Genomic DNA, 19,980 nt, shown 5'->3' with positions numbered 1-19,980 from the left:
AGCTTTGGTCCTTGCCTCTGAGGCAGGAAGGCAAGGAAGCTGCCTGCAAATCCCATTGTGAGAACACATTACCCTTAAGTCCATGAGGATAAGGGTCCATACAGAGGCACCAGCTTGCCCAGCATGCAGGATGATGGTCACCCTCATGGTGTTGCTCCAGGTGCAGAGAAACCTCCTCCCATAAGATCTGTTTTCTACTCCCTTGCCATTCTCAGGTGTGATAGGTGGTTTGGAGGAGTTTCCAAGCTCTGCTGCATCCTTCTCCCCACACCAAATGGCCACGTGGTCCATTGCCTTCTCCTTCCTCTGGATCCCAGCTCCATCCACAGCTCCTCCAGGGGCAGAGGTCGATATTCCACATACCAGGGTCCACCTCTGGGAGCAGAACAACACAAATGACATAAGTGGCTTCTTTAGATTCAGGATGCACCAGCAACTCTTTGCAGTGCTGCAAAGCCTGGGAAAGTTTCATCCAGCCAAGATGCTAATCAGCGCTACAGCAAACTGTTGAGTCAGGAAAACAGAAGCGCAAGATTGATTTGCAGGAAGCAAAAGGCCAGATGCCTTTACATGGGCTCCACTTTCACCCAGCCCAACAGGTTTCATGATATATTCCTCTGGGGTCCCTGAGCTCCTGCACCATCCCACAGCAGCCTCATTCCCCAGGGCTGCGGTTCACTCAATTAGTCAGCCCTACAAGCTCTCTGCAGTTCTTCATGATGGACCTGCATTGATCTGCCCCAGCTCTTAGGTTTCGATCTCCATTTATCAGGACTTCACATTCTTTTAATCCCATCTCAGCCCTCCCCCAAAGTGTTGAGATAAAAGGCAGGCTGGGAAGGCTGATAAAAGGGAACTGAACAAATCCATTAATGCTGTTTCTGTGCCAGGAATTACAAACCCCAGTCCATGTTAATTATGCTTGCCAGCCAGAGCCTCAAGACAGCAAAGCACAAAAGTAAAGTCACCCTCACTCAAAACTTGTCCTGAGAAAAAGCAACACCTGGAGGACCAGGACTCATTGGCTTTTACTCCATGTGAGGGCATTGATTTGTTGAGTTTGGGCACACAGGTCAAAGATGGGTGCTCCAACCTGAGCAGCAACAGTGCTGATCCCCAGGCAAGATAAACCGGCAGAAAAAAGTCACTTCAGCTTCTTTCTTTGGCAGCAGGAACTTTATGGCAAGAAGAATAAATTCTGCAGAGCCCACATGGAGCTGCTCCGTGCTACCACGGTATGTGCATCAGGGTACGAACCCTGGCCAGAGGGTGGTGAGAAACAAGAGCCAAAAGACCCAGGATCAGAAGCACACATTGAATATGTGCAGGGCCCCTTACAGAACTGAGCCACCATGTGTCCAGCAGTGAAGGGACAATTCTCACCCTGCAAGATGTTTCAGGCTCTCAAAAAAGAAAAAAAAAAACACAACAAACCAGCTCACCAAACTCCAAATCACAGGAAAAGCCAAATTCAGAACATTTTGTCAAAGCACTAAATCAGAGTGAAGGGGGGCAACTTACCAGGTCAACTGGAACATGCTTTAATTGCAACCTTTGGAAAAAAGTGTCCTTGTATTAATGGAGATTAATGGACATTTAAAAAGACAAAGTTGCTTTAGTATAACCCCTCCCCTCCCCATTTTCCTTGGTACATTGCCTAATGGATGTGTCAACAATGTCAAAACCAACAAAAACTATTAAAATACACTCATCCAACCAACACCCTCTCTGGAACAGCTTCAGATTTTAATTGATGTCTTCTAAAAAACAAATCCTTTCTCAGGAAAAATAAACCACAGCCACTTCAGGGAGAAACACGATAAGAACTGCCCATGATGCCACTGTTTACAAGAGGCATAGGCAGGAACCTAGGTCACTGGGCAGGACCACAGCACCAAACACACTGGCACAGAAGAGCACAAAGCATCAGCAATTACCTGATTTCATCCTGGCCTCTACAGTTTTCACAACCCGGGGCTTTTCTCCTTTTTGAGCAGACATTTGGGCTCCCGATGTTTGCTGCTCCAGGCCCTGGGACGCTGCCACCCGCCCTGGAGCCAGTCCCAGTGCCGCAAGCAGGCATCGCGGAAAAGGCTCATGGTTCTCCTCCTTCCTGGAAGAAGTGCCCGTTGAAAGGCGCTCAGTCTTCCTCTCAGCTCCCACTTGAGCAGTCTGAGGGCTCGTTAGAAAATAGAACTAATTATGCTTGATGGATAGGGACTGGGGACTATTACTCATCGCTGTGCAGCAGACACCATACAGCACACCGCGCAGAAGAATTCAGCTGCAACCACTGCGGCTGCACAGCGCGCAACCAGCCCAAGCCTCCACTGCTCCCCAGCAAGAGGCTGCAGGGTGGGAAGGGCAAATTTAGGTGCTTTTGGTTACATCACATTAATGTCCTGACACCCAAAACAAGAGTGGGGCCTTGCTGCAGCAGGAGCTGCAGGGCCACAGAGTAAAACGTTGTCAGAAGCAACCTAAGCTCTACAGCAGCAATAAATTTGAGGCAGTTTGCTGGCTGAAAAATCCTTGGGCTCACAACAGCACATAGCTGGCATAGGTCAAAGGAAATCACAAGAACTGAGTCTAAAATTTTAAGTCCATGGAAGTAAGTATTCCCCCTCAAGGAAAGCAGGGGGGTTCCCGGTTCATGTCATTTTCAAAGTTGTCCCACCTTCTCTGAGACTGGGAAAGAATATCCCACCCAGGAGGATATCAACAGTCCAGGCTCCTGCTCAGGCATTTTACTCTTTGCATGTGGTTAAGGCTGCAGAACTGTGGAAGAAAGCAACAGAGCTCTGAATAAAACCCAAGCCTCTCAACTCCCACACAGTATTTGAGCTGCAAACAACTCTCTGAGCTCTTCTGTACACGTATAGACCTCAACAGCTTGGAGATTACCTAGCAGGAGGAATTAGGGCTTTCATATTACAGCAGAGGAAGGACATGCAACCGAATGGGCCAGGGTTATTTAGCACTCGCACTCTGTTTCAGTTCTGTAGGCTGCAGGCAGCTTAGCTCAGACCACAGAACGCAGCCTGCTCCAGAAACACCTGCTAAGTAAATGCTCCTGCCCCGGGAAAGGAGAAAAACAAATAGGATCAGCCAGAACAGTGCCTCAGACCAGTTCTCTGCAATCACACCAACGGTTGCATCAGTGCAAAGGAGAGAAAAGCAGCATGAGGCCACGGAGGCAGCTCATGGGAAAATGCATTTAAGGAAAGTGATGGTTAACCAGACTGGAGGAGGAGAAGGGAAGGTATGCAAAGCACTCCTCCCCCAGACTGCAGTCAGGAAAATCGCCTTTTGCTTTAGCTCTCCCACATCAGGTCATCTGGGAGCAAGCCCCTGAGGACAAAGACTTTGCCAAGTGTCTCTCACTGCTTGCCTTGCGGCAGGTGCCACCACTCCTGCTAAGCACCATCCCACTTAGCGATCCATCAGCGCTTATCTGGCCATGTGGCATCTTAATCTGCTGTCATCCTATCCTTCGCAGCAATAGAGCTGCAGCAAGGTCTGCAGGGTGAGATAAAGGTGCCTTCAGCAGCCCATCACCACAGCCCAGCCCCAAAACTGGGGCACACAGCGGGGCTAGCTGGTGCCAGGGCGGGATTGCCCCTCGCAGCTTAGCATTGCTGCACCCTGTCCTGCAGCACCCTCAGCACCCACTCCTCTAGCATGCTCATAACCCCCTCTCATGGCAAGCACACAGCCCACTGCACCCCAACCCCACACAGGAAAGGCATTTCCAGCACCAAAATCCAGTGCCTCTGGATTCCCAGGGCACTTTAGAGGCTCTGCCACTGAAGCAGAGGGGTATCAGAGTTCTGTAGGATGCAGCAGCTGCGGGGAGACAGCCAGAGCCTCCTGGGGCAGGGGCAACCACAGGGGAGTGAGCTTTGCAACAGCGCTTCAGGGACCACGATCCTACCTTCACCCAGGAAAGGGAATGCCATTCCCTGAACTAAAGCTTTGGGAAAACCTTCACCTGTTCTTAAAACTGAATGACTCTGTGGCATAGCTGTTTTACAGCTGGACGGGCGTGCATTGCTCGAGTGCCTGTGTTAGCAATCTGCCTCGTAGGTCAAAAACTGCATGAACAGGCTCTGTCTGCCTGCTCCTGACTCACTTTAGGGTGGCTTTCAAGGATTTACTTAAAGCAAGGTTATATTCTTAGTGCTTTCATAAGCTGCTTGCTCCTTTTGACATGGAACCCATCCCTCTGCTGCTCTGCTGAGCAGAAGCTGTGCTGGGAGTGGGAGAAGCCCTTGTGCACTGACCTGTTATAGCCCCTTCAGTGTGTACACACCTCCCATACCCCTGCTCCTCCCTGCAGGGCCCCACATCACCCCACACCTGCCCCCTTCCCCACAAGCACTGCAGCACACTGCCACAGTGCTCCCACCGAGCTCACTGATGGGCAGGAGACCTCCCAGAGAAGGGGCAAATGTGGGTCCTAAACAAAGCCAATCACCTCCAGGGAACTCACAGGAATTCAGTACTCGTGACATATCTCCCCTTTGCCAAACGCTGTTGCAACCAGTCAAGGGCTTTGACTTCTTTTGCGATTTGGGGAGCGCATGCTCTGAGCCAGGAGTGCAGCCAGGGCAGAGCTGAGCCAGCCTGCAGAGCTTGTCCCTGCTCGGGGGGACACAGGGGGTGGCAGGGAAGCCATTGGACAGGCAGCCTTCCAGTCCAGGAAGGAGAGCATCAGGGCTCTCACAGCACATGCTGCAGCCTCCTCGCTCCCTAGCAGTACAGTGAGTTCTGGGAGCTCAGCTCACGTTCAGGCTCTAAGACCCCAGCCAAAGCCCATTTGCTTTCTTCTGGACTTTTCACACCCTAGGGCTTGCTAAGGTCAATGTGGAAGCAGCTAGCGGCTGCTCTCAGTGCCGCTAAATCCTTCACCCTCCAACTGCACGAGCAGAGCTGCCAGCAGCTGCTCAAGCACAACAGAAAGCCAGGAGGGGTGGTTTGTCCTGTGTTAGCACCCTAAAGCTCACACATGATATTCATTACGACCGCTAAACTAAAGCCTTTTGCTGTGGGAGGGAAGAGCAACATCCTTCCATCTCAAAGGAAACAAACTTTCTGCAGATAATACTGCCAGCTCATGTGCCTTTCCCCACTCACTTGCGAGAATGGCTCCTCTTTTCATGCCGAAGGGCCAGGCTAGCCTGTAAGTCACACCGATGCCAGCCAAGCACGTGCTCTGTGGCCAAGCTGAAGGTGCAGGAAGGCTGCAGTCACCACGCGGGCACGGATCACTCTGAGGCACCGCTGGGCAGTCTGGAGGGGTACAGAAATGAAACAGATCCCCTAAAACAGATGGGCCTCATCACCTATTTAGGAAGAGGAAGAAAAAGTACAGAGTCAGCAAAGAGCCAGAGGCTAGGAAGGGCTTTGGATAAAAGCAGTGCTGAGATTCTCAGCTCTTCCTGGGCTGGCAATGCACAAGCAGAGGGATGGGGTTCTGCTGCCTCACTACTGTCCCCAGGGTAACAACTGTCCCCAAGCAGGGCAGATCCCAGGGCCACTGCAAGGGGAAAACCATAGCTGAAGCTCAGGAATGTCCACACTGACGAGCAGAAGGGCATGCTTAAGCCAGCAGTTCCCTCTCCTCAGTACCCACCACTGGGAGCAACCCTGCTGCAGTCACAGGCCATGCTAAGTGTGATTAACAAGCTAAACAAAACCATCTGTGACCCTAAATATCAACACATGTTGTTCCCTGACTCATGCAGGCAGAACAGGCATGGGGACAAACAGACAATGAAGACCCCAGCCCATTTGCAGATTCCCCAGCTCATTTTGTGGGGGCAAGATGCTCATTTTCCTCCTCCAAACCCAGCTGCTTCATCGCTCACCTGGGATCCAGCAAATGCCTCGTGCTGGGGACCATGAGGGACCAGCAGGGAGCATTAACTCGGGTTTGCCATGGGTGGAACTGCTGGGCCTTCTGGAGAAGATCCTGCACCACCACTGTGCAGCACCAAGGCTTCATCCAAACCTGAGAAGGACACAGAAGAGCACAAGTCTCACAGCCTGAGCATGCAGGAGCACCCAGCACACATGCGTATGCCTTTCAGCTTACACCCTGCATGGGAAAGGGCAGGGACACCCCTTGTGGTGTCCTGGGGTGAGCAGCAGCAAGGCCATGCAGCGTAGACACGGCCCCAGCCACCTGGGCAGGACCAAGCAGCAAGGAGTGGAAGGATGAGCACAGGGGAGTGAATGAGATCTCAGCTGGTGAGCAGGGCAGAGATCAAGCTATTATTCATCAATGATGGGAAAAGTCACCAAAATAGAAGTTTTGGAAGCTTCCAAAACTATTTGTAAAGTGGGGCCAAATTTGTCTAATAGCTTCAGCCAAAATGGGGGAAATAATTAGAAAAACATTGAAATGCATCATTTTTAGTTCTTTTTTTTTTTCCCCTCTAACTGAAACATTTGACTTCGGAAATGATGAAACATTTTAGTCGCAGCAGGATCTTGGAGCCTTTGTCCCAGTGAAACAGGAATGTTTATTCGGTTTGTCACTTATTGACTGAGTTAAATGTCAGAAGGAAATCTCAGTGTTGCTTTTTCATGTAAAAATAAAAATTAAAAAAGTACAAAAAGATTTCATCTGTTGGCAGAGGGCATTAGAAGAGGCCAGATAAAGGCACGCACCTTGCCTGCCCAGACCCTCACCACACCTTGAAACCACAAGAGAGGACTGAGCCCTTTAGGGTTAGCCAAGGCAACCACAGGGGACAGGTCAGAGGACAGGAGCCTCAACCTCACCAGCCTATGGAGCTGCCCCAAAATGGCCCTGGGAAGAGTAGGGTTCAGCATGGTGAAGGCTGGGGGTCTAAAGGGCCACCAGAAAGGTGATCGAAGGCTGCTCGAATCCCCAGGCTTCCAGAAGGAGAGAGTGCTGGGTCCTTCCCCGCTGCCATGCCCACCGCACCCCACCCCATCTCCTCCATCATGCAGAGCAGCCTCTGCCAAGCGCTCAGCCTCTCCCGTGGCTGCTGCCTCAGCCCCTCGCTATTTTAGGGTCTGACGAAAAGATCTGGGGCCTTCTCCAAACTTTACCAATGAAGGGCTGAGCACCACCTCCAGGGGACTCGGGCTCCCACCATAACCAAGTCAGCCCCAGTCACTTGCACGTTTCCCTTGGAAGTCCCTGCCCGCGCACCAGGCTTGATGGTGCCGACCCAAGACTGCCCACCATGGCGCATTACTGTAGTTTCTCCCAGGAACTACCACCCCTCTTGCCCTTATCGCAGACAATACAACATTCCCAATGGACCCTGAACTCCAATCCCCTTTCGGGGGATTGACGGCCTGTCCCAAAACCACACAGGCCTTGCCCAGATAATGACCTTTAACTATCCCATCCATGGGCCAAACGCTAAGTCAGCACTCCGAGCAGCTCGTAAAAAAGCCAAGAGAGAAATACAGGAAGAGATATTTTTTTTCAACACCATCACACAACTGCCTGCCTGAAGCTTGGCCAAGCCCTTTACAACCATTTGAGGAGCACACCCCATTTCCAGAGGGTCCCACACAGGTCTTCTTGAGGCACTGTGCCATGGGGTACAGAGACCCCCAAGTGCATCCTCAGGAACTGCCAGGCGCTGGGAGGAGACCAAGATCTGGTGATTACAGCAAGGAGCAAACTGGGAGCCGGGGATGAAACCAGAGCCGGGAAACATTTAAGCTTTAATCTTGGAAACAGCTTCCTGATAGTAGATTTATGAGCATCAGGAATAGTCTCTTTTGCAAAAGGGTAGAAGCTCTGTTGCACGGGGCTTTAAAAACAAGACTGAATAAAAGAGGAGGCAATAGACATGAGGAATGGATTTTGCTTTGACCAAAAGATGGATAGGACCCAGTGGCTTGCTTCCAGCTCTGGCTGCTCAGCTCATACATAACCAAAAAAATCTCACACCTGCCTTCCATGACATTTGCCCATGTACACGATTAACCAGCAAGGGTTGTCAGAACATTACTGCACTGCTATGAAAGGCATCCAAACAAATGTCACCAGGCCAAATTTCTATCCCCACTCTCACCCACTGCAGATGTGGAGGTGACATCTCAGGGCTGCTGCAGAACCTCATTTATCAGCTAACGCCTGGGTGTAGTAGCCAGAACCAGGGGCTTGACACATCCGACTTTTGTGTGGGAGCCCGTGGAAGGTGTATTTTCGTTAATACATGCGTCTTGTTTAACTTGGACATTGAAGTAGCTGAACTTTTTCTGACTTGGTTACTCTTGTATATATATATATATCACACTTTCCTGTAATCAACCTTTCCTTCTTTCCCTGACTTGGCCTTTTCCAGTATGCTATTGGTTTGCTCCAAAGCTGCTCTAGTGCTGCCGGTGGACGTTAAGCCCAGCTCTGGCAACCAAAGCACTTGCTCGCCCACGGAAGCAGCCATTCGTTCCCCTGCCTGCTGACAGCCTCAGCACCACCAGAGTACAGCGAGTGGTGAAAGAGCTGAAGCAGCCAGAAAGCAAAGCACATCCCTGTATTTAGCAGAGATCCCTGACTTCTTCCACCCCGGGTGAGCATCAAGATGCTCAGCTACATGCAGCCAAGCCCCCATGGCACCACGCACAAGTAATCGTGCTGCAGCACAGCACGTCCAGCACACAGCACAATGCACGTGTGGCTGGCTCCAGCTGGGTGCCCCAGGGGCTGCAGCAGTGCTGGCCATTTCAGGGGCTTTGTGCTCCTCTCACAGCCTCTACCAGGGTCTGACAGAAAGCTTGCCTGAGGCTTAGTCTCATAAAACCACTGCACCAGTACCCTGAGAGGAGATGAGATGTGAAAGTCTGACTTCAGCCGAGTGCTGCAAGTCAAAAGCACTCTGACTTCAGGCTTGCTGCCCCAAGAAAACATCAGTGAAATCACTTCATTAATCCCCAGGGTCTCATTTCCTTCCTTCCTTCCCTCAGCCAAGTTGAAGCTTAAAATAGTATTCTACATTCCTCGTATTTCTCTCCAAAACTAATTAATATCCAATCAGCCAAAAGTTCTCCTCACAGCAGCTTGTCTCAGTCCTGCAACCTGCCCACCCTCAGCAACAGCCTCAGCAGAAGCACCCTACCAGGCTCCCAGATGCTCCCAAAAGACATTTCTGATGGAATATCTGGAGAGAACTGCATTAACGCAACAGAAAGCAGGAAAACACCCAAATTAAAGCCCCATGTGCAATTCTACCCGTCCTATGTGCATACACAACCCTTGCATGCCCATAAACACACTGCAGTAATCCCCCAACACCACAAGAACAGCTGCTCGCCACCAGCTTCTAGCAGCCCCTGAAGGCAGAACCACGAGGTACCTTCTCCCTCCTCTGGCTGGTACCCGCACTCCAGCAGAAAACAAACCATGCTCCTGCCAGCTCTCCTGGGCTCACAGCAAGGAAGAGGCAATTTCTTATTCTGACAAAAGGGTCCAGCAAGAGCCTTGGGCACAGTGCAGGGGCAAAGAAAGAAAATGGAGGTGTTCCTGCCTTCATTTAGATTTCACAGATATTTCTCTCCCTTTTGGCAGCCAGGGCTAAGCACAAATCAATTGAGAAGGCTGCATGGATAACACATTACAGCTGCAAGAAAGGGACGGGAACCTGAGCTGGAAAGGAAGGGAAGCAAAGCCTCCTGCAGGAGAGCTCCCAAGTCATCACCCAATGAAGCATCAAGCCCCACGCTACAAGGTATTTCTTACTCAAAGCCCAAGGGTACCATGTGCACATCTGGAGGATTGCAGATGCTTCTTGCGTGCAAGGAACACAGACCAAGAAAGAGGCTGTAACAAGTGCTGCAAATGCATGGAAAGATACAGCAGCAACACAGGAGGGAGATGTCACATGTGTATAAGTCTCTCACTGAACAGAGGCTTTACACATTGGTTTATTTTTAAAGCCCCAACTTCTAACCCCAGACCAAACACAAGGGCATAATCCATACTCCAGCCAGTCTCCGGAGCACCAGCCATGCACGCAGTTAGGGACGGCCTCCTCAGCACAAGTACCAGGAGCACAGAGCAGCACCTCAGGCCTGTGCTCAGTTTTACAGTGGTTCCAGCCCATGGCAGAAGACAACCCCAATCCCCAGGGACAAAGTACCCTTGTCTCACATTCCACCTTCATTTGCCCAGCCCAACTGGTGCAGTATTTTTGCAGTATTTTTCACCTCCTCCTGCTGACAGCCACCCACAGGCAGCACACCCAGACCCTCCCCAAGGGCAGCCCCAAGACACGATGAGACCAGGGGCACCTCCTGTCCCCTTGCCATCACCAGCCCCATCCCTCAGGCCACGGCAGCAAGGTTTCACTCCGGGCTGGGACATGGAACAGAGAAATCCACAGCAGAGCTGGGAGAGACAGAGCGAGGGCAGATACCCCCTCCATGCCCAAGGGGCCAGCACAGCGCCACCCTACAAGGCAGACACAGAAACCCCAGCAAGCCCAGAGCCTCCCACCAGCCCAAACCTAGCCCCCACAGCAGCCCCTCGCAGCAGCCCCTCGCAGCCCACGCCCACACCACCAACCCGCCCAGCCCACCACAGTGAAGGCGCCCGGCTTCAGCCCGGCCTTTTCTAGCCACACCCGGTCACGTGACGCACGTCATCGCCGCGTCCGGCAACAAGATGGCGGCGGCGGCGGGAGTGGCTCCGGTCCAGGCGCGGTGGGTGCGGGACCGGAGGCGGGGCAGCGGCCCCGGGGCCCTGTGAGGTCCTCTCGGTAGGGTGGGGTGGGACGGGGGGGTGGGAGCGGGCTGCGGCCCGCGAGGGCATCAGGGCTTCCCACCTCCGGTGCTGTTTTATGGAGGTGTGGGACCGGACCGGGGAGGGGGACGGAGCCGGGGCCGGTTCGGGCTCCTGACGGCCTGTCTGGGGCTGCAGCTTCGTCGCCTCTAAGGAGCAGTTCCACGCCTACCTGAGGGCCAGCGGCAAGCATGGAGATGGAGAGGCTGAGGACAAGGAGGAGGAGGAGGAAGAGGCTGGCAGCGAGCAGAGCGAACCCCCTGCGAAACGAGGGAGGCTGAGCGAGCACGGCCTGGGTGCAGAGAGCCAAGAGGGCGCTGGGAAGGGGAGGAGGTGCCCGCGGAGAGGAAGCGAGCCCGGGGGCAGAACAAGAGCAGGCCGTGCATGAAGCCAAACCACTACGAGAAGAGCAGGCTGTGCCCATCAGTAACGCAGGTACGAAGTGGGGTCCCGCTCAGCGTTGCCCTGGGGCTTCATTTATTTTTTGGTCTTGGAAAACGCGTTCTGGAGGATTGAAGGCAGAGGTTGAAGGCAAACTCCCAGCAGGAAGGTGCTGAGACAGAACTGCTTCAGTTGACTTGTTGGGAGAATGTGTAAGAGGGTGAGGCTGAACAGGACAAGGCAGCTTTTCCAAGGCCATAAAGCTAAAACATCTCCTCAAGTACTCAGTATTCCCCAGCATGTTCCTGAGAGCGGTTCATGGCATTCCCAACATCATCCAGTGCCTGACAGATGCTTACTGCAGTTTTGTCCCCTCTCCAGCCCGGGGTGGACCCAGGCTCACGTCAGTGGTGGTAGAAAGTACAGGCATGCATGTGTGCAGGTGGAGGGCAGAGGTTTTAATCTCCTCTCTTATTATTTTCAGGGCTGTGCAGACAAGTGCTTCTTTGGCCAACAGTGCCGCTTCCTTCATGACATCAGTGAATACATGGCCACGAAGCCGGCTGACCTAGGGCACAGCTGCGTGCTCTTTGAAACCTTTGGCAAGTGCATTTATGGCGTCACCTGCCGCTTTGCCAAGGCCCACCTCGGGGATGGCTACCAAAACATCATCAACACAGACCTGACCAAGCAGTGGGAGGGGAAGTCACTGGTGAGAAACAACCTCTCCAAGGACCTCCAGCAACAGCTGCGCAAGAAGAAATTTAGCTTCAAGAAGGCTGATGAGTACCTCCGCAGTCTGGCCAAGCCCCACAACAACGGTGAGAAGGGAGGCAAAGCCCTGGGGTGCTCTGCAGAGGATCAAGAGGTGTCCAACTGCACAACGCCCCAGGAAGGCCTGGGAGACACCTCAGAATGTCTGGTGCTACCAGAGGAGGGAGGAGATCCCAACCAGCTGCCTTGCAGAGTCCCGTCCCCACAGAGGGTGAGGGGGGATGTCCCATCAAAACAGCTGGCTTGGTGACAGATGAAGACGTTGTAAAGCTGCGGCCATGTGAGAAGAAGAAGGTGAGCGGTGAGAGTTTGGTCAAGGGCTGCTGTCTTTCGTATCCCTGCCAAGTGGTTGAGATTGTCCTTAGGAAGACAGAAGAGACAGCTGGGTGAGAGGCAGGCAGAGGACAGAGCTGCCTGGAGACCACGTTACTGTCATGAGAGGGGAAAGGCATGGGCAGGTGAGCTGTTGGGGCCGTGGCGATGTTGTTGGAAGGGTGAGAACTGAGAGGAGATTCAGCCCCTTGCACATGAAAGAGAGTAGGAGCTGAGCTCTCAGTGAGGGTGGAAATGATCTGCAGGGAAAGCTGGGGCTGGTAGATCTGCGTGTACTGCACGGAAACTGTCCGGCCCAGCATTGCCTCCTTCCTCTCCTCCTCACCTCTGTCGTGGTGTCCGTTAGCCAGTCTAGCGTCTAACTGCTTTGAGTTTTCTCCAAACTGAGCAGTGAAAACAATTGAGCAGTTAAAGTTTCTGGTTCTTTTACTGAAATGTCAGGGAATAGTTGAGGTTCTTGAACAAAAACAGTGATTTTCTGGGTTTCCACTGAGTTTTCTCAAGGCAGGTGATAAAATCACTGATTGGAATCTCCTCCGGTTTAACCACTGCTGGTTCAGCTCTGCTAACATGCTCCTCCATCCCTGGTTATTTTCCAGTTGGAAATCCAAGGCAAGCTCTACTTGGCTCCATTGACCACGGTAGGTAACTAAGTCCTTTTGTCAAATTCGACTTTATCACATTTGGAACAGAGCAGATCTCATGATTAACCCATCTCTCTGCTGTCTCTTTCAGTGCGGTAACCTCCCTTTCCGAAGGATATGCAAACGCTTTGGGGCAGACGTCACCTGTGGAGAGATGGCTGTGTGCACAAACCTGCTTCAGGGCCAGTCCTCTGAGTGGGCTCTCCTCAAACGGCACCACACTGAAGACGTTTTTTGGGGTGCAGGTAACTCTGTCATCTTGATAGCCTGACAGATGGTATTTCAGTTCTGAGGAGAAAAGCTGCGGCTTGAACTCATACAAACTGTCCCCCTTTGGTAGCTGGAGGGAGCGTTTCCGGACACAATGACCAAATGTGCAGAGCTCCTGAACCAGACAATTGATGTGGACTTTGTGGACATCAATGTTGGGTGTCCCATTGACCTGGTCTACAAGAAGGTAAGAAGTTCTGCAGCACATCCTGTTTCTGTCAACAGATACTTGTCTTTTGCCTCATCCCCTGCTACCTGATCTGCTCCTGCCAGTTTGATCCAGAGCTCCCAGTTCATTTATGGCCTCCAGTGAGGAGGCCCATAAGCTGTTCAAAGAGCAGAGGAGGGTTGGCTGTCTCTTCCTTCTGGCAGCAGGCAGAAGCCAGGAGGGAAAAAGGTGTATTTTTTGTTGTTGAAGCATCCCCCTCATCTGAATCTGGAGAGGTTCCAAGTCTTAGTTGCATTTCCTAAGTGGAGGGCTGCTCTTTGCGGTGCAAGGAGGCAGAAAGTCTTCACGGTGCCACCTTTCTTTCTCCAGGGAGGAGGCTGTGCTCTGATGACTCGGACCAACAAGTTTGAACAGATTGTCCGAGGGATGAACTTGGTGAGTCAGAGCACCTGCTACCAGCAGGACATAAACTGGTGGAGCAACCTCCTGCCCCAGCCTGGCCTCACTCTGCCCTCTCTGCAGGTGCTGGACGTCCCACTGACCGTGAAGATACGGACAGGGGTGCAAGAAAAGATTAATGTGGCTCATAAAATAATCCCCAAGCTCCGGGAGTGGGGAGCATCCATGGTGACGGTACGGGGTTACTTGCTGTGGCATGAAGATTGTTGGCTGGTGTCTGGGGAGCTCTGCTTGCATATCAGCCTAGAGCACAATGTGGGGGTGACCTTACCCCTTCCCTGCAGCTGACTAGCTCTTCCAAACACCTTTGATCATCTGTGTACTACCTTTTAGTGATTTCTCCTAGTAAGAGAGACAAATTCAGATGCTCATATATCTAGGACATTGTCCTAGATTGTCTTGAACCTTGTATCTATTACAAAAGGAGATGGCTGTTGCAGTGCTTTGAAACAGAAGCTTCATTCAAATAAGCCTCATTATGGCAGGGCTGGGGACTCACTTGCATGGGGATGAGTAGTTCCTGCCCACAGTGACTATTCCCTTTCACTGCGAACTCTCACTTCTTGCTCTGGCTTGCAAATAGCCCAGACATTACTCAGAAAGCTTCCAGCACTTTCTCAGCCCTGTTAACCACTTCCACAGCCCAGTCTGTTAGCAGCTGGCTGGACTGTACACCTAGAAGAATCCTTTAGCCCATCCTGTTGGTGTTGCTTTTGTTGAAGCATGTTCCTCCAGTGTTCACGTCCTACGCTATGCTTCCTTTGTGGCTTTTGGTGAGGTCTCTATAACTTCTTTCCCCAGCTTCATGGCCGGTCCAGGGAACAGCGGTACACAAGGGTTGCTGACTGGGACTACATAGCAGAATGTGCTAAAATAGCAAGCCCCATGCCTCTTTTTGGTAGGTGTTGCTGGTTTATTGGGTCTGAGATGTGCTGCGATAGCTGGTTTGAAAAATATTATTTAAAAAACACGCACAACAAAACACAGGCCCCCAAGGACATTCAGACAGGGGGCAAGGTTGGAGTGTCCCTACCACTGCCCATGATTCCACAGAGGGAGTGAAGTGTGTGAGTCTTGTGCATCTCAGTTTTGCGGATGTGCTTGGGGCCAGACGTGGTGAGTACTGAGCAAAGCAGGAGTGGAGGGGACAGGCAGGACACAAAACAACTTTTCAGCAGATGCTTCCTCCTGTGGGCACCATGGCACAGAGAGTCCCGGAGGGTAGGAGTCGGGAGTGTAGAAGAAGAGAGGAGAAGGCTCTGTTCCCCCTTGTAATGGGAACATTAATCAGAAACATTCCTGAGAGTCTCTAAACATGAGTCCTGGAGCCTCTTTGGACAGTGTGGCTCCTGGACACAGTGTCCATTCTGAATTTTATCCCATGCCTGGATTATCTCATTTTGACTTGCCCTGGTGCATCACTTTGACCTCTGGCTTCTCTCTCCCTTCTGCACAGGAAACGGTGATATTTTGTCTTTTGAAGATGCTAATCAAGCCACGCAGATGGGTGTTTCAGGAATTATGATTGCAAGGCAAGTGGCTGCACTTTCCCTTTGCTTCTGGGCCCTGTTGATGCAGGAGTAAAAAATCAATTAAAAAATATCTAACTAACCCAAAACACGAGAAAAGTTTCCTCTTTGTGTAATTACTCTTTGAAACTTGGTATAGTCAGTGTATCTTTGGGAACTCACAGCAGCTTTATGTTGAAATTGAAAGCTTTTAAAGTATCGCTGGCAAATAAGAGCTGGAAAGTCTTTAAGTTGGTTGGCGTCTTCAGAAGCATCAGTCACAGGAATAACAATGCACATTTTATTTTGCTGCAGAGGAGCGCTCATCAAACCATGGCTTTTCACTGAAATTAAGGAACAGAGACACTGGGATATTTCCTCCAGTGAGAGATTTGATATCCTTAAAGACTTCACCAACTATGGCCTTGAGCACTGGGGATCAGATACTCAGGGAGTTGAAAAGACGAGGAAGTTCCTGCTGGAATGGCTCTCATTTCTGTGCAGGTAATTGTGCCCAGCTGGGAGAATCTTTTCCACAGCAAGGCCATACCCTTTGAACAGTAGCACACAGTGTCATTAGCATTTATATTTCATTGTAGGTATATTCCAGTTGGATTATTAGAACACCTACCTCAGAAAATCAATGAGCGGCCACCTTACTACATTGGGAGAGACTATCTGGAGACGCTGATGGCAAGCCAAAATGTGGATGATTGGATTAAGATCAGGTAACAAAGCATTGAATTTCACTTAAATTGCTAGGTTGTGACATAGCAGAGCCCCACAAAGTCCCTGTGTCTGCATGCATCTTCCAAAGAGTGGCGATGACTCCTTCCCACAAGCTCAAGAGGCTGTAAGAAACCAGCAAGGGTTAATGGGTGCTTTAATTGGAGGTTTTAAGTGAGCTTGAAGTTGCCATAAAGAGCTTTCACTCCCTGCATCTGCCTCAGCAGCATTCAGTACGCACTGCAAATCTAAAACAGTTCACCTCTCTCATGACACACTCTTCATCCTGGGACAGTTGTAGGAACGAACAGAGGAGAGTGCAATGATGGAACAGCTCAGGCTTTCAGCTCTGTCTCTCTGCACTTTGTGCAGACAGTCCCGCTTGGCCAGGCTGCACGGATGCCAAGCAGGAAAGCAGCCCCCATCCCCAGTTCAGAAGAACTGAGCATATCTCCCATTTTTTAGCATCTGATTTCTGAGTTTGTGCAGCAGAGTGCAGGCAACTGCTTTTCCCCACATCTATGAGACCTCAGTTACTGGCTGGGAAGTGACTTAACAAGCTCACAGCCAGCTAAAATGAGAGCTCAGGCAGCACAGCCAGCTGCTATTTCCCATGTCATGGAAACAGATTAACAAAAATAGAGCATGGCTACAAGCTTCTCTATTTTTTGCTAATCCTCATCCATTTTGTTAGTATTGGAAACAGCTGCCTAAACCCAAATTACATTGAGTTTTAATCAGAATTTTTAAATGCCATTTTTCAAGCAGAACCTGCCCACATTAGGCTGTGGAAAGCTTTGTAACCTGCGCTCTTTGCAGGGCCATGTAATAGACACTTACAGCCATAAGAACTCAAAATTTTGGATCAGATTAGGTTTATTCGTTAAAGCTTGTTTAGGAGCTGCTAAGGAGATGTTAACCCAAATCAGGAGTCCTCCAAGCATACCCTGTTCTGCTTTTGAGCTGTAGATTCACAGCTTCTCATTATGCAATTATATGCCCTGCTGGGATACTCTCTGCTGACATGTCTTATGGAAAGCTATAGTGATGCTATGTTGAATGAGCATCCAGGAAATACGTTAAGCCTCCTTGACTATAAAGAAAATTACTCTGCACTGAAAACTCAATGTGGGTTCCAAAGTGTGAAATAGTTGTAGTCTTAAGCTAGGATAAGTCGCAATAGCACTGGCTTACATCATTATAGGATCCAACCTTAATACTTTTTGGCACTAACAGAGTTTTGGCTCTGCACGAGCACAGCAAGAGGTGGGGAGGAGCTTTCAGAGGCTCATGTTGATTCTAAGCATGTGGTTGCCAGCCGTGAGGCTGGTATTCGGGTCACCAAACTTAGAAACCCATTTTGGCATCGACTCTCAGTGACTCCCCAGCAGCAAGGGCATTGCCTAATACCTGGAGCTTGCATCCCTCCAGTGCTGTGGTTCAGGGTTAAAGCTTAGTGCTAGGGCCAGTTGCATGCAGCAACACTTCACATTTTCAGGAGGGTAAAAGCTTAATTTGGATACACCTGGCTGTAGTAACCATTGCTGTAGAGCCAGGGGGCCATGCGGGTGGGTAGCAGTGGCTCTGCTGTACTACTTTATTTTTTTTTTTTCCTTCAGTGAGCTGCTTCTGGGACGTGTACCTACCAACTTCACCTTCCTGCCTAAACACAAGGCAAATTCCTACAGATAGGACTGATGAGGCAGTTTCCTATGGCATCAAGTCAAGGGAAGGCATTAACGTGGTGTGTGTTGCAGAGCAGGTTGCTCAGCTACACAAAGAAATGAAATAAAGTTTTATGTTTTTAGAAGTGTGGTTGCTTTCTTGCCGTGAGCATCATTGCCTGCCACAAGTTGCACAGCAGATGGCCTCGCACTTGTGTAGTCTTGCAGCCAGAGGTGCCTCACTGACAGAGAGCAATCTGTTTAATTAACAGGATACAGGCCAGGAGAGATCTTCGGCCTCCAGTTCACAGTGGGAACCACCCCACCCCACATGCTCTTCACATTGTGGGAGCAAGAGGCCTCTGTTCCTACCAGGATATCCTTGGTAGTGCCAAATCCTTCATGTAGGGGGAGGGGATGTACTGACACAATCCCCAGGGGTCCTGTAGAGCACAAACAGACCCAGTGTCCCAGCATCTGATGTTGTGCAGAGTTCTGTCCCTCCTTGGGAGCAGGCACTTGCCATTTCTTGGATGTCAAGTGCCTGGGGGAAGCATGGTGCCTCTGAGGGCTTTGCTGGGGGAGGGGGATTCAGAGCTGCTGTTTTTCCATCACAAATTCCCCTTGAGCAGAGGATAAATGAAAGCAGGGCGAGTGACACCGCATACATGACCTTCCCTAGCTCCCTCAAGGTCTTTCTCTAGGTTTGGATCACTTGAACAAATGCAGCACGTGAAGGCTGCCAAGCACAGGAAACAGCCACAAATGCACTCGCTCTGTGGCATGAGGACTCACTCCACGGATGCAGCTTGTCAGTGAGGGGCAGCTGCAAGCCAGACAGCTCATGTCCGTGACAGCTCAGCTGAAGCAGCTTGTTCCTCTTCCTCCTAAAGAGCCTGCAGCTCATGCAAGGTAGAGCCATGCACCACAACAGTGGGCATTTCTTTCATGCTCAAAGAACATAGCTGTTTGAATGAACTTCCTGAGCAAGCAGCGCTGAGTGGTTTTCCTGGTGGTGATGAGCAATGTTCACATGCTGCCTGGCATCGCTCTGCCACCAAGGAGCTCTGGCAGAGAGAGCTGAGGTTCGGGGCTCACAGGGCAGCGGAGCACGTGGGGAGGAACACACAGACCCCGTTAGCTTCCCCATGGGTACAGCCTCACTGGAGAGAAGGAAACAGAATGGGACCTCCAAAAAATTCTTTTAAAAAGCCACAGCTGCAAAATTTAAGCCAGGCCATCCTCACAAGGTGCCTTGATCTGGGAGCACATGGGGAGCAGACACGTGTAGGGGCGGTGGGTTCAAGGGCAGGGACAGGGTGGGAGGACAGGTGGCCTGTGGCAGAGCCCAGCACTCCTGGGCAGCTTTCCAAGGCAGCTCTTGCTCAGCTGACGCTCGCACACTGTGATGCCAAGGCTTGCACCAAAAGTCATTAAATTAATGATATCCCTGTCCCAGCCTATGTGGGAAACCTGTGCACCCATGCATCTGGCAGAGACTGGGCACACCGGAGGGTGGAGGCTGGGCAAAGTGACAACAACAGACTTCTTAATCCAATGTCCCTCTGCGCCAGGCAGCGAACATCCCCACCAGCCCCACAACACCCTGGGACCCTAGATGGGGCTCCACACACAGCCCCAGATGTGCACAGCCCTGCGGTGGGTGCAGCACCAGCGGGACCCTCTGCGATGTCCCCAGCTCTGCCTGGCTCACCCTCAGCAGCCCACAGGCCCAGGCACAAAGGCTGTGACAACGCTTTCGTTTGTCTTTGTTCTGCAGCAAAACTTTTGCTACTCAATAGGGGCTTCATTTGGGGCACACGGGATCACAAGCACATTGCAAAAAAAAAAAAGGGAGGAAGGAAAAAAAAAAGAGGCAGCACGAGAAGGGGGAATAAACAGCATCTTCAGAAATATCTTCCAAAAGAAAGAGAGCGGTTACCATTTCACAGCCCGTTTACCAACAACCTTGAGCACCCGTGGGTTCGCACAGGGCAACAGCACACCCAGGCAGGGGCGGACCAAAGCTCCCGGCACCGCAGCCGGGCACCCGCTGCCCAAAAAAAAAAAAAAAAAAAAAAAAAAAAACCAGCAGCAAATGCAGGGAGAGGAGACAGCGGCTCCAGGGCGCTGCTGCTGGGGATTCCGCCAGCATTTCAGCAGCTGCGGGCAGGGCGAGCGCTCCATCTTCCGGCCGCGCCGCGCAGCGCCTGCACCCGCGGGAGGTGTCCCCAGGGTGAGCCCTGCCGGGCCATGGGTGCCCTCTCCCCCGCTCCATCCC

The 19,980-nt window shown here is 51.4% G+C and overlaps 2 protein-coding genes across 2 annotated transcripts in view; one reads left to right on the top strand and one right to left on the bottom strand.

The window, feature by feature from the left end:
- The window catches only part of NRTN (neurturin), a 57,937-nt gene extending 47,307 nt beyond the window's left edge, over positions 1 to 10,630 (bottom strand). The window contains exons 1-6 of the mRNA XM_050715707.1: positions 10,569 to 10,630; positions 5,871 to 6,013; positions 5,137 to 5,345; positions 2,678 to 2,778; positions 1,938 to 2,113; positions 73 to 375 (exon numbers count right to left, since the gene is read on the bottom strand). The gene's annotated coding sequence lies outside the window, so the exon portion shown is untranslated. The remainder of the gene's footprint in view (positions 1 to 72; positions 376 to 1,937; positions 2,114 to 2,677; positions 2,779 to 5,136; positions 5,346 to 5,870; positions 6,014 to 10,568) is intronic.
- On the top strand, positions 10,621 to 19,569 carry DUS3L (dihydrouridine synthase 3 like). Its single transcript, XM_050715708.1, is given in 15 exon segments — positions 10,621 to 10,692; positions 10,910 to 11,061; positions 11,064 to 11,206; positions 11,637 to 12,102; positions 12,105 to 12,220; positions 12,859 to 12,900; positions 12,995 to 13,156; positions 13,244 to 13,360; positions 13,712 to 13,777; positions 13,865 to 13,975; positions 14,603 to 14,699; positions 15,258 to 15,333; positions 15,625 to 15,813; positions 15,909 to 16,037; positions 17,655 to 19,569. Coding segments are annotated over 15 exon segments (1,977 nt in total). The 5' UTR covers positions 10,621 to 10,654; the 3' UTR covers positions 17,728 to 19,569.
- The last annotated feature ends 411 nt before the right edge of the window (positions 19,570 to 19,980 follow it).

The sequence above is a fragment of the Cygnus atratus genome, chromosome 26, assembly GCF_013377495.2.
Source record: "Cygnus atratus isolate AKBS03 ecotype Queensland, Australia chromosome 26, CAtr_DNAZoo_HiC_assembly, whole genome shotgun sequence".
NCBI classification, from domain to species: domain Eukaryota; kingdom Metazoa; phylum Chordata; class Aves; order Anseriformes; family Anatidae; genus Cygnus; species Cygnus atratus.
The sequence above is the reverse complement of the archived record's forward strand: the minus strand, read 5'-3'. Positions and strand labels throughout refer to the sequence as shown.